The following is a 13,369-nucleotide window of genomic DNA, read 5'->3' on the forward strand; positions in this document are numbered from 1 at the left end:
GTTTTTAGTTTAAATAAAGGTGGCTCTCTCCATTAATTAAGAAGCTTATGCTATCTGAATTTTCAAATCATTTTATTCAAGGAAAAAAAATCTATCCAAACCAAGTTGTTGCCGCATTTTACTCGAGGTTATATAATCTAGACAATTTGAACCCGTCTAAAGCAGCTCATGAAATCCCCACTGAATGAGAGATGTGGCATTAAAAACCAGAGCTGTAACGTCCCCACAGCACTCACAATAACTAAGCAAATGAGTTTCTGTGGACTGGATCTGGCCACAAGCGGTCGGAACTGAAGGAAGGCGTTTCTCCGCCCCCACTTCTCCTAAAGCCCCGGGGAGAAAAGGTAGTTTAGAAATGGGGCTGCAATTTTTTTTTTCATTTTTTCTGGAAGATGTATTTATTTATTTTGGCCTGAGATGAATTCGAACCGGGTTTCCCTCGAAATGGATGTTGCTTATGCAATGTGAAGCTGCAGTGGCTGTGTGTTCCTCGGTGGTTAGCTGTGCCGTATAAAACACAGCGTCTCCCTTTCTCAGGCTGGTCAGCAAGTATTCCTGTTTCATTAATCTTCCAGCAGCTTCTTGCGCCGGCCGCTCTGCATATATATTATCGTTTTTAATAGGACCACATCGATTCAAGTGGTCGCTGTGTATGACTTACTCTTAAATAATACAATTTGCCTGTGTGTTCCAGGACAGGATGTAATAAATATTGCATACTGACCCTGCTTTATGTTTTTTTTTTTTTTTTGCTTCTCTAATGTATTTCCTGTTGGCTCTTCTTCTCTGGATGCTGTTTGATGTAAACAGGTTTGTTGGGTAGAGCTGAAGTCTAAGCAGGCTTCATTCATTGCCAATTCTCACTCTCCTCCTGTCTTCATGTCCACTGTCCTACTTTAGCAAAAATAAAGGGATATTTCACCTACTCAAAAAAAAAAAAAGTGGGACTTTGGTTCCATTTTTTTTTGTTTTAATAAAAAAAAAAATCTTAATTTTGCATCCATCTCAAATGGTAACTGGACTGAACTTATATTGTGTTTTTCCAATCATTTTGACCACAAACGCTCACACATTTATACACCAATACGCAGATCAATAGGCAATTTGGGGTTGAGTGCCTTGCCCAGGGGCACATCGGCATGTGGCAGGAGGAAGCTGGAATCGAACCTACTACCTTCCGATCACAAGTCGACTACAGAGCCTAAGGTTTATTGCTGTCAAAAAAAACAAAAAACATAGACCCTTGAAAGCCAACGTTTAAGACGACTTCAGTGGAATATCCCTTTAAATGCCTCTCCTTCACACCACTGTGTTTGCACTCTGACACCTGGAGCTCCTCCTGGACATTCAACAGATCTTTCACTGCTTTTTGTCATTGCAGGTACCCATCAGCACAGCTATAACCATGTGGCTCTAGGTAGCCCCACACGCACACCTAAGAATGGTAAGAACAAGTGACTGAAGTGACTTCTTGGCTCAGCTCTGTGTTTGAGAGGCGGCTCTTGGAAAAAGAAGGGCGGGGAAACCCGATGACGCGCTCCTCCCTTTCAGTTTCGCTCCTCATCCAAAAGTATTCATATCCCTTGGGGTTTTTCCAGCTTTTTGTCACAATACAGTGGCAAGCTGCGACGTATTTTATTGGGGTTTTATGAAGCAGACAAATGGGAAAACTGGTGCATAATAAGCAGTAGATCCCACCTGTGGGTCATTAAATCGCAGTATAAATGCAGCTGTGCAGTAAAGGCTTCAGAAATTTGCCGGAGAATATTGCAAACAGGATTATGAAGACCAAGGAACACAGCAGACAGGTCAGGCAGAAAGCAGGGCTTAGGTTATGAAGGAATTAGCCAACTTTTAAGACACCTACCTCTAGGAAACTTTAGAAAAATTTAACTTTACTGGGAAAACCAGAAAAAAAAAACATGGCCAGAGAAACCACCAGAAAGCTAAGAAAGTAACTCTGGAGGAGCAGCAGAAACCTACAGCTCAGGCGGGAGAATCAGTTGTCAGGACAATTGTTAGTCATACTTTGCACAGATTTAACCTATAGATCACATTTGTCAAACTCAAGACTCCGAGGGGCCAAATTCAACCCGCCATAAGGTTTTTGTGGCTCTCTGGACTCTAGAGAGTCACAAAAATACATAACTAGAACTTTCAAGATAACAATTATGTGTCTAGATATTTTGTCAGATAAAAACCCCCGTCGGACCTCACGTCCACTGGAATGGACATGATGAATTTCTGGGTTTAAGTCAGTACAAAAGAGTTGAATGATTCACTGACCAGTTTATTATTGACTTATGGCAATGAAGGTCTAAATGTTAGTTTGGGTATGGGTGAGCTTCATGCATTAGACAAGACAAACATTGCTCTGAATTTACAGAAGGGGAGCAGCGAATGTCTATTTTGTATAAAAAATATTAATAAGTTCATGGAAGGCTGAAGGCTAATAAAATTGTTCCAGTATTTGAAGTTATTTTGGAAATATTGTCAATCATTGAGATGTATATAAGCCAACACTAACTCATTTAGTGTGGCCATGTTAAGATAAAAAAAAAAAGTATCCAAGCATTTTAAAGCTTATGTGTGATTTCATAATTCATTTATTTAATTTTTGTAATGTTTTCTATGAGTATAAACTCAGACTTTTTTGAATTGCTTGCACAAAAAAGTCTTTTCCCTTTTTTTCCAATTCGGTTCAATTTGGTTCTACAAAATATGACGACATGTTCAAGTCGAACGGAGTGCGACTACTTTTCTTTCAAACAAAACGCAGCTGGCCGGGATTGGACTCGACGTTCCTTCCAGGTCGTCCCGTGGTGACGGGCTGTGAAGCAGCCTCGCTGTAACTCGCTGTGATCCCAAGTAACAAAAGTTATCACCAAAACTCGATAGCGCCCAAGACAAACACCACAAATCCTTTTTTGTTATTGCTGATGTCATTCAGCTGTCAGGTCTAAATTGTTCTTGTGAGGGTTGCCGAGGCTGGTCCGGAGCTGCAGACTCCCACGTTTTCAGACGTAGCAGAAAAGCCCAGAACCAGCAGCAAAGAGTCACCGATCTGAATGCAAACCCCAGCCGTTTAGATTCGGTTTGTTTCATTTTCTTCTTATGCATTTCATTAAAAGTAGAAAACAAGAAAAAAAATATTTCAAGTATGCAGAAAACGCGTCTGACGTCTTGCAGTCGGAGCGGCTCTTTCCTTTTGTGGACATAATTGACCATATGGCGTAGACACACTCACCCAGATAAGCAAGCCACACACTGGGAACAAATGCCTGGAGATCTGTGGGAAACATGAAAAATCCATTTCAACAACATATCTAACACAGCCACTTTGATCACAGTCTGGCTAAAATCCTTTCGCATTTCAGCATGCAGTGCGTTTCCCAGATAAAACCCAGTGTTCCGAGCCTCTCTGCGGCCCACTACTGACACAACCGGAGCACGCCGCTCTACATCACACGCACAAAATGGCAAATCGGGCACAGACTCCGGAACCGGAGCCTCCGGAGGCGAAGGCTGAATTAATCAGAATAATTGTTTGTGGGAGGATTTTCTGCACTGGTCATGCTGGATGTGGAGAAGGTTTGTGTGCGGTGTGTTTTCTGCCCCCTCTTGCCATCGACATGTTTCTGAAAACACTACTGTTGTTTTTGTTTTTTTTGTTGTTGTTTTTACTTGGGTTTGGTAGCTCACCGATCATTGAGACGTGGTAAGTCATACATACATATTTGATTTGATATAAGTGTTTCTTCACGCCATTTGATCACACATACTGTACATCCTCCACAAACCCACCCTCGCGTTTCTGTCCTTTCTTCCACATCGGCTGGTGTGTTTTGTTTTTTTCTTTCAGACCTGATTTAAGTAGATTTGAAAGCCTGTTTGATCCCGCTCCGACGGGAAACTTTCAGGGTTTTGCCATGTGGTTTCAAATACTGGGTTCAAACTATTATTAGATTTCACGTGATTGCAAATGCGCAACCCAAACCGAGGTTTTCAGTTCCAACTTAAATCCTTTTTACTGCCAACAAATTCTACGACTGAGTTTGTCATTTTTGTGGACAAAGTCACAACAGGTCAAAATACTACAGTTTCATACTTGTGCCAAAATCTAAGAAAAAACATAAAACTTGGCCAAAAAGGAACTGCTGTGACGACATTGACTATTGTTAGTTTCTGACTGTTTTGTTTTTCAGGATCAGAGATATTCCAAGTATTGAAACTTACCGCTAAAGTAAGAGAGCCAAAGTGGAAATAAATATATATTTATTCAAACCCAGTAACTTCACATAAACAATTTTAAAAAAGTCAAAAGATAATAATAACTAGATGGTTTACTCCTAACCTGAAAACCAACGCAAGGTAAACACTGCAGTAGCCAGGTTTGAAACTGATGTTCTCCGACGATAGGTTTGGTTAATAACTATTAACAAGTGCCAAAGGAAAATGTTAATAAAGTTGGTCATTTAGATCACATTGACTCTGGACACCTCCTTGTTAACCATCTTTAGCCAAACAGTCAATTACTGTTTTATCAATACCCGTGTGGTGAGGTGTGGTTTAATAGAACGATGGCTAAAGGAGTGAATTTTTGCACTATGTCTCTCAAACAGAAAGCCCTACACATAAACAGAAGGAAAAAAAAGCAGTTTTTCTCCTAAAGATGAAACTGTATTAACAAAAATACCTCGACTTCCAATTTTCAAGAAACTCTTCATAGCTAGGCCAGTAACATTCAAGAAGTGACAGAAAACTAGTAGAAAAGAGCAAAGAAAACTCAATGGTCACTAACTAGTAAAAGGATTAGTGATAGTTACCATAACTATTACTGATAATGGTTAGTAATGGTGATATGAATGTGTCAGCAACCGAGTTTTATAACAAGTTAGCTTTAAAAATAAAAAAAAACAACAGTTGCTGCAATCGATGTTCAAACAATCATTTACTAAATTAGGAATAAATAATTCAGTAAATGATTATGGACAAATGATTGTTAATGTTCTGGTGACTAGTTATCACAGTGACTAACTGAATGGATTGATGCAACACTAATCGAATTAACATTTCTTGCAAGTTCAATGCACAAGCCAAATTTTTATATCATCAAGCTCATCACTCTTACTCACTCACTCAGTTTAAGCGCCATAAACAATATAATAATTTGTTATTTTTTATATATCCTGATCCAGTTTTATCTGCTTAGACTCCAGAATCTCAGGCAGCCAATTTCAGCCATCATCCAGGTTCCTGTCCACGGTTTTCATACTCAATTTTTTTTTGTTGACATTTTTATTGAATTTGTTGGCAGTAACGTATAATTTCAAGTTCTATGGTGCAAAGCTTTGTGTGAAATTGATATCTCCCAGAAGCCTGGGACTATTTGAGCCAGGTCTGTGTGGTTGTAGTGTCCGTCTTGATGAAGGGTTAAAACGTGTTTGCTCTATTGAACGCTAACAGCATGCCACATTCTGAGTCGGTTCTTCCTTGTTGATGCAGGATTGCCGAACTCTCCACTTACGAATCATTCACATCCTTCAGTCCCCATTCCCTGCAGCTTCCCGGGACCCCCAGCAGTTGTTCAACGCCCTTCTGCCCTACTTTGTCCAGCTTCCCGTCCAGTTTTCTCTCCTTCTTATACTATAGTCAACTTTTTTGTTTTTTTTTGTCCCTTTCAGATGGTCACATCTACATCTTTGCCGCATTTTAGCCTCATGCTCTCCATCTTGCAGAAATTTACTAAAGCCCCATCATTTTTTTTATCTGTTCAACGGAGGCTGCTTTAGAGCCGCGCCCATGCTGCTGCTCTGCACTGACAGACTCAAGGCTCACAGGGGAAGTGAGATAGAGAAGCAGCCAGAGAGAAAATGAGAGAGAAGGGAATACTGGATGGACAAGAAAGAATTAAGAAGCGGAGAAAAGTGGGTGGCAGCATGGCGGGATAGATAAGATTGACAGAGTGAGGAAGACGGAGGTAAATGGGACAGACCCCGGATGCTTGCGCACATGCTTGCGTGCGAATGCGAGATAAAAGAAAAAGAAAAAGTAGAGTGAGAATAACAGAAGATTTAGGTCCTTGAGACATGCCTCTCGGCAGCAACCCACCCCGAATGTCTTCCTGAAACCATATCGCGTCGCTTCAACAACAGTCGGTCCGGGCATTGCTCCCCCGCCCGGTCCCAGATCACATCACAACGCTGTCATGAGCAGGGTCACTCTCCAGCACACAGCACCCGTTCCGTGTATTGTCCTGTTTTCTTCCACTCGTTTCCTTCTCAGAGCACCGTTTCCTCACGTCAAACCACCGCCTCACCTGTCGAGTCAGTCCCACAGCAAACGCTCGCTCAGTTATGTGATGTTTCCACCTATACTGCCCCCCACCCACCCCACTACCCCACTACCACCGACAGAAAGCTGGAGTTTTAGATGCGCAACCGTTTCTGAGAAGCAGGTACTGGGATGTTGAAGGTTTTTTAGTTTTTTTTTGACAGAAATAGAACTTCAAAGGCAAGAGATTTGTGAAAGAACACAACGATTGGAGCTCTTGCGAAGCTAACAGCCAGGAGAGTGTTTGGAGGTTTTGAAGATTCATTAAGTACAGCCAGCTGTAAAAAATGCTTTATTACTCATTTCTTCACACATTTCATTTCTATGCTGGCTTCCAAATCTATCAGTAACCCTCCAACTTCTTCACATTCTGAACCACAGGCTCCAGTGTATCTTTTTATGGGTTAGATCATTTTATGAGATGGACCAGCACAAAGTGGAGAATAAAAGTGGAAGGGGGATAGCAATGATTTTCATAACTCTACAAATAAATATCTTCAGTGTGGAGTATGTGCATGTTCAGCTTCGCTCAGTTGATACTTGACAGGAGTTTCTGTTGGGGTATCTGTTGCTAGCTTTGCACATCTACAGACTAAAACTGAGTAAATGCTCCAGCACAGTCTCAGTCTGATTGACAGGGAGTTTCTGTGAACAGACGTTCTAAATTAATGAAACAGATTCTTGGTTGGATTCATGTCTGAACACTGACTGTTGTTTTAAAGGTTTTTGTAGCACTAGTGGGATTTGTTCCACAGCAACAAAAAAGAGACGGGAAAGACATCCAGAAAATGTCCTGAGGTTGGGAACTGAACCAGGAACAACTGCAGGACGATTGTAGCCTCTGCATATGGTGTGCCTGCTTTACCACTGAGCCTTTGACTAGGCCATTTTAACACTTGATTACAGTAAGCAATTCTACTATGCTGGACAGGGAGGACAAGGCAGGTTTATTTTTATGGCACTGTTCGTGCACCTGGCATTTCAAAAGTCTTTAGATCTTTAGACCAACAGCAACATTTTACAGACAAACTGCCTTCACAGAACAGATAATATATATACAGGAGAACTCCATTTACGAAACGAATCTGATGACTTCTGTTTACACCTGACTTTATATAGGTGTATTAAAGTAAAGGGGTCTGAAAACAATTTTATTTGTAAAGAACTAAAAATACAGAATTCTCCCAATGTGAAAGACACTACTTTGTTGGTCCATCCCATAATACCCCAATGAAACACATTTCAATTGTTGGCTTTAATGTGAAAAAATGTCTTTTGTTAACTTAGTTTACCTGCACCAAAAAGAACGGATTCAACCACGAACTATTCCTCCATAAGACGATGTTCTCAGAGCACCTTTAGAAGCCCCAGGAAATATTTGTACAACTAAGACTTCAGCTCCGTCATCAGCCTACTCTTGTTTCCCTCCACTTCAGCAGGTGGTCGTCTGCGCTGATTGCCTGGGCTCTCGTCCGTGTTCGGTGTCTTTTGAAGGAGTTTGGGTTGGGAAGCCCATTATTTCTTCTTCTGTGTCTGTATATGTACGTATGTGTCTCCAGAGAACAATCGGATAAGCGGCATCCTGACCTCGCAGACGGAGCCATACGACCTGTCTTTCTCGCGCTCCTTCCAGAGCCTGTCACACCTGCCGCCCTCCTACGAGGCGGCCGTCAAGGCCGACCTAAGCCGGTTCTCATCCCTGAAGAAACTCAGTAGGTCCAAGTTCACTGCACTAATGCAAGAGAAGGATCCCGGTCCTGGTGCCTGCATGATAACCCCCCCCAAAAAATAGAAAGAAAAAACAAAACAAAAACAGAAATGCATCATCATGTGTGCTTCCATGACTCCTTACTGGAAGCGAGAAGAATGAGATTTTCCTGCTGTTTTGAGGTTATCTAGCAAAAGCACTCTTTCACATTACTCCAATTCGAGCAAATATAAAAGGGAATCAAGAGAGTTTCGAATCTAATTGAGGTATTCATTTCTCAGCTCTGATCCATCAGGAAATCAGTGAAGTCATCTCACAGACACCATGAGTCATTGATATTCGTTGCTTTTTCTCCTCTCCACTTAAAGACTGCAGCCACCTATTCTCTCACAGCAGAGAAGCACAGCATTAAGTGGAGCGTTGCGCCCGGCCTGACGCGGCTCGGTTTCATATTGATTTAGTGGCACTACACTGGATTTCTGCTGCGTAATGAGGTCTCCTCTCCTGATATTGTTTAAGGGAAACGCAAATATTCCTTGAGGCCTGCGTGATCTCACACTGCTGGCACGCGCTCAAAGTGAAGGATGACGATCTGCGGCTCCTCCGGTCAGGGTTCACTCCACACTGGCGCATGCGGCGGCTGCTGCCAGCAACCATTTCTGGCCAAAGTGTGAAATGGCTTTGCAGCACGCAGGACTAGTTGTTATCCCTTCATGTGAAGAATGCTTGGGAAAAAATTAAGACGACAGCTTTTGATGGGCATTAAATCAAAAACAAACAAATTCAATTGTCACAACAGAAGCCGACCACAGAGCTGGTGTACAAAGCAGTACAAATATCCCCAGGCTGTGTCCTTCAGTCTCGCTAACTTTCTTTCTGCTTCCAAAGCAAATTATTTGTTGCAGCAACACAGCCAAAAGGCTCTGTTGTTTCTTTTCGTCGCCTAACTACTGTGGGCATGCTGACGGATCATGCAGGATTGTGCGAGAGGGAAGATAGAGCAGCGGTTTCATTGTTGAGATAATAAAAGAGAATAATGCTTCTGCTTATTAATGCAAATTGCTATCAAACTGACGAAAAAAAGCATTTAGACTGTTGCCACGTAGGACAGTATACATCTCACGTTATTAATTCACTCCATGATAATATGGTTGATGAGCTTGCAATGCCCTGCCCAGATCGCGCTGACTATTATGCTTGAGATAGGAACATCTTGTTTTTATTATCTCTCATAATGAATCGATTTGCAGCGAGCGGCCGCGGCTTGCCAAAGGGGATTTTGGCTGAATCAAATATGGACAGGTGGCATGAACACTTTTGCACTCATTACAGAAGAAGATGGCATCACACACAAAAGTCATTTAGGAGCTCTCCATAAATATTTCCGCTTGCGTTCATTCCTAATTTAGTACAGTGGCGGACCAGTTATTCACCGACATTCACGGACGCCGATTCCGTGTTGTTTTGACCAGACGTCTGGCCTGACTTTTGTATATGTGTGCCTATATATGTTTGTAATTCAGTGATGAGTCTTTATGCATGTGTTTGTGTTGTCTGGCATGACCTTGATTCCCTACAATTGATCATCTGCGAAAGTCTTCTTGTCACTTTGATCTGCCTCTAAATGCATGTTTTCTTGTCTGCTGACGTAAGTAAAGAGGCACCCACTCAGTAATATGAAACCTCTTGCAGCTCTCAAGGATGACCTGTTTTTGCCTGGGAACCAGTAGCATTCCAGCATGTGTGTATAAAGTGCCTGTATGTTTCCCTCCATGTCTGTGAAATGAGCATTCCTGTTTATAGATTTTCACATGACCTTTGAAAAGTTTCCCCCCTACACAGCCAGGGCTGACCGTAGCATTCCCGATGAAGCAAGGACATGTGGATGTTGTGTGCCTGGCATGTAATATGCAATTCCTCTACTTTCTATTCCCCTTCATGTGCTTGGAAAGGTGAAACACAGATGGGTCTGTCAACATCGCTCTCTGCCATGTGTGCAATGTTCTACACTTCCTCTTGATCCAATTTTTCCCTTCCCGTTTAAACATCTTCCTGTGTTTTCTTGTTCCTTCACATCCTGGATCTCTCTCTTCATCGCTCGCCTCCTTTTCTTTTCCTAATTATCATTTCCTCTGTAGCAGATAAAGAAGTTGATGACTACTACACCCGTAAGCGCCACCTGCCTGACCTGGCAGCAAGAGGCACTCTTCCTTTGCATGTTCTCAAAATGAGTCAAGAACAGGTGGGTGCACAAGGGTTAGATTTGCGTGAGCAGTCTTTAAAATGAGGTCATGTTCTCTGAAGCGTGAAGTATAAGTGCCGGCTGTAAGCCTCCAGACTTCAGTGTCTTCAAAGCTATATATGATCATCCACTAGATTCCAACTAAACTGCCTCAGATTGTGAGTAAACTTACCCCATCTTTGTTTTTGCTCTCCAGCATCGGGAACAGCAGCAGCAGCAACTCCAAAGCCAACCTCCACCTCCTGGTATCTCCCAGGCCCCTCCTCAGTCGCAGTCTTCACAGCAACAGTCGCAGCAAAGGCAGAGGCCTCGCCGTGTCCAGAGGGCCATGTCCCAGGACCGCGTTCTGGTCCCACAAAGTGGTCCCCACCAGGACTACAACATGTCTTCTGAGGGCATGTCTCCCTACGGTGGCCGAATCCTCTCAGATGAGCAGCTTCTGTCTGCTGAACGTCTTCGTTCCCAGGAGCGTCTTCTGCCGCAGGACCGTCACACCTCACAAGATCGCCTGTACTCCAAGGACCGCCTGTACTCCAAGGACCGACTCTTGTCCCAGGAGCACTTGTATTCGAAAGACCGCCATTACTCTCAAGAGCGCCTCTATTCGCAGGACCGCTTGTACTCGCAAGACCGCCTCCTGTCCCAAGATCCTCTTCTGTCGCCGGACAAGCTGATGATGTCCTTGAAGCGTGGCATGGTCAGCAGCATTTCTGGTGGCTTCTATGGCAGTGACAAGTCAATTTCCCGCGCCATTTCACACACTGACGTGTTCACACCGACCACTCCGCTCATGGATCGCTACAAGATGACCAAAATGCACTCTCATCCCAGTGCCTCGAACAATGGTGGTAGTGGCGGTGGCGGCAGCGGGGCACCGGGGACGGGGGTGGCCGTGCATTCCAACACGTTAGCCATGAACCAGACAGCAAATAAAAGGCAAGTGTTTGCCTCCAGACGAACTCACACTGTGGAGCAGCTCCACTATATCCCACAGCACCACCAGCAGCAGCAGCAGCAACAACAGCCACAGCACTACCGCACAGGCAGCAAGACTGAAGTGACTGTGTAACAGCAACCCAAACCTAAACTGTGCTAGAAGAACCACTGCTGTACCAGGCGGTGGGCTCGATTGCAGAACATGGTTTCACTTGCCACCTTGTAGAGTAGGAAGTAGTGACTACATTTTCCTTAACTGAAGATTCCAGGACCAAGATCATCCACTAGCTTACTGTGAGACCGGAACAAAGAACTACACTGTACACTGCATAAACATGCCCAGCAAGATTTAAAGCCAGATTGGGTTGTGGAAGGGGTGAGGTTGGGCATTGTCAAGTTAACCTGCCTGAAACAACTTCCAGTTTTTGGGATAATCCTATTTGTCCACAGTCTTAACGGCCTGCATCTGTGTTTGTTTTAGTGGAAAACACTGATTGTGTCTGTTTAAGCCTTTATCAGTCCCCTTTGTCCCAACAATCTGTGACCTTTTCTGGCAAATCTTAAGGGCTTTGCATGGTTATAGACAAAAAGTGATTCCTCTGTGACTTCTGTTGTGCAAAGCAGCACCATCACAGGCGATGAACAAGAGGGAGCCTGTAGTATCTTTATAAATATATAAATAAATAAAATAAAGGAATAAAAAGAATATTTTTACGCCCCATCTAACTCATAGCTCTAGAGAATCTCAAGAGAGAAACTGAAATGGATGTTATCTGCACTCGTATTTGGTGCCTCTGACAGATGTTCCATTTCTGAATATCAAGTGGTTTTGTGGGTTACAAAGCACAATCAATAGAAAATATTCAGTTTTGGTTTATCTTTGACTTTGAATAGTGATGGCTAGTTTGTTTTGTTCTTAAAACAATGGCAATCTTGTTCTTTTTTTTCTTGTTTTGTTTTTCATTTTTTGCTTCCAGTAGATAATTGTAAATAAGCTATCCTAGAAGCAGTATTATGGACAGGTCTGTACTGGATGAACTTTGTATTAGACTGTCTGTTTTAAATAGATTCTAAACAACTATAACTCATCACTGTTTTGTGAGTTCAAGATAGAAACCCACTTAACCAAGTATCTGAAAGGATAATTATCGTGTTTCTTTGCAAACGTGCTTGGACGAGAAGTGAATGAATGTGCTGCTAACAAATGTACCACATTCATGTTTGGATGTAGACTGTACTCCACTGACATTGGAAGACTGAAATTTCTCGGGTATGGAGTCCAAGGCTTGTCAAAGTAGGGTCAAATAAATCATCCATATTTTTCTAAACATGCAACATGGCTCGGTGAGGTCTTTGTGTCATTTGTTTTTCCTTCATTAGAAGTTTTCCTGCTCACCTAGAACACGCTGATTACATTTCATGAGTTCTCCAGGCGAGTTGTGAAAATTAAATATAGGTAGCCTTTGTGGTGAAATTTAATCCCAGCAAGGGGCGGGGGGTCTTTCACCATGTACCTTCAATTTTATCATCATAAACATATTCATCACTGGAACAACACTGACTGCATATATATATATATATATATATATATATATATATATATATAAAATCAATAAAGTCTAAGTTTATAGAAATCTGTTAAAAGGGATATTTCTTCATTTACTTTTCTGAATTTATTTACAGTTGTATAAAAAAAATACAACCTCATGCAGATGCTAAATTGAGATTGTTCAATTGAATAATAATGGTATGTAATGTAAATAAAATTAGTTATTTGGTTTGCAAATGTGAAAAATTGGCCACAAGAGCGGATAGAAGTAAAACGGCATCTGTAGGAGTTAAGGTGAGGTGCTATTAAAATTTTAAATGTTTTAAATTTTAAATTAAATTTTAAATGTTCCTGCAGTAGGTTAGGTTAGTAGGTTAGTTTACATTCAATGTCTCCACAGACATTGAATGTAAACCAGACGTGCCTGACGCTCAAAATGCGTTTGGTGTGAACGCACCTTTAGGGAAAATGAAGGTCTCTTGAAAATTGTGTTAGTAGAGCTGTTTAGCAAAGATACATTTATGACTGACACACAAAGTACTATTGTGAGTAGGTGTTATTGACAGTTAATTTCTAACTTCTCTTTAATTAAAAGAAGAGG

General features: G+C 42.1%; 1 protein-coding gene across 13 annotated transcripts in view; it reads left to right on the top strand.

The window, feature by feature from the left end:
* Positions 1-12,554, top strand: part of shisa6b (shisa family member 6b) — a 94,779-nt gene extending 82,225 nt beyond the window's left edge. For 2 of the 13 annotated variants that reach the window (XM_008437717.3, XM_017310832.2), the window contains 5 exons: positions 1,382-1,444; positions 3,698-3,718; positions 7,893-8,045; positions 10,180-10,283; positions 10,480-12,554. In XM_008437717.3, coding sequence (XP_008435939.1) covers positions 1,382-1,444; positions 3,698-3,718; positions 7,893-8,045; positions 10,180-10,283; positions 10,480-11,352 — 1,214 coding nt within the window. In that variant the 3' untranslated portion in view covers positions 11,353-12,554. The remainder of the gene's footprint in view (positions 1-1,381; positions 1,445-3,697; positions 3,719-7,892; positions 8,046-10,179; positions 10,284-10,479) is intronic. The other 11 variants (XM_017310831.2, XM_017310833.2, XM_017310836.2 and 8 more) reach the window with 8 other exon arrangements.
* Positions 12,555-13,369: the final 815 nt, after the last annotated feature.

This window comes from Poecilia reticulata, chromosome 19 (genome assembly GCF_904066995.2).
Source record: "Poecilia reticulata chromosome 19, P_reticulata-male-v2, whole genome shotgun sequence".
NCBI lineage: Eukaryota > Metazoa > Chordata > Actinopteri > Cyprinodontiformes > Poeciliidae > Poecilia > Poecilia reticulata.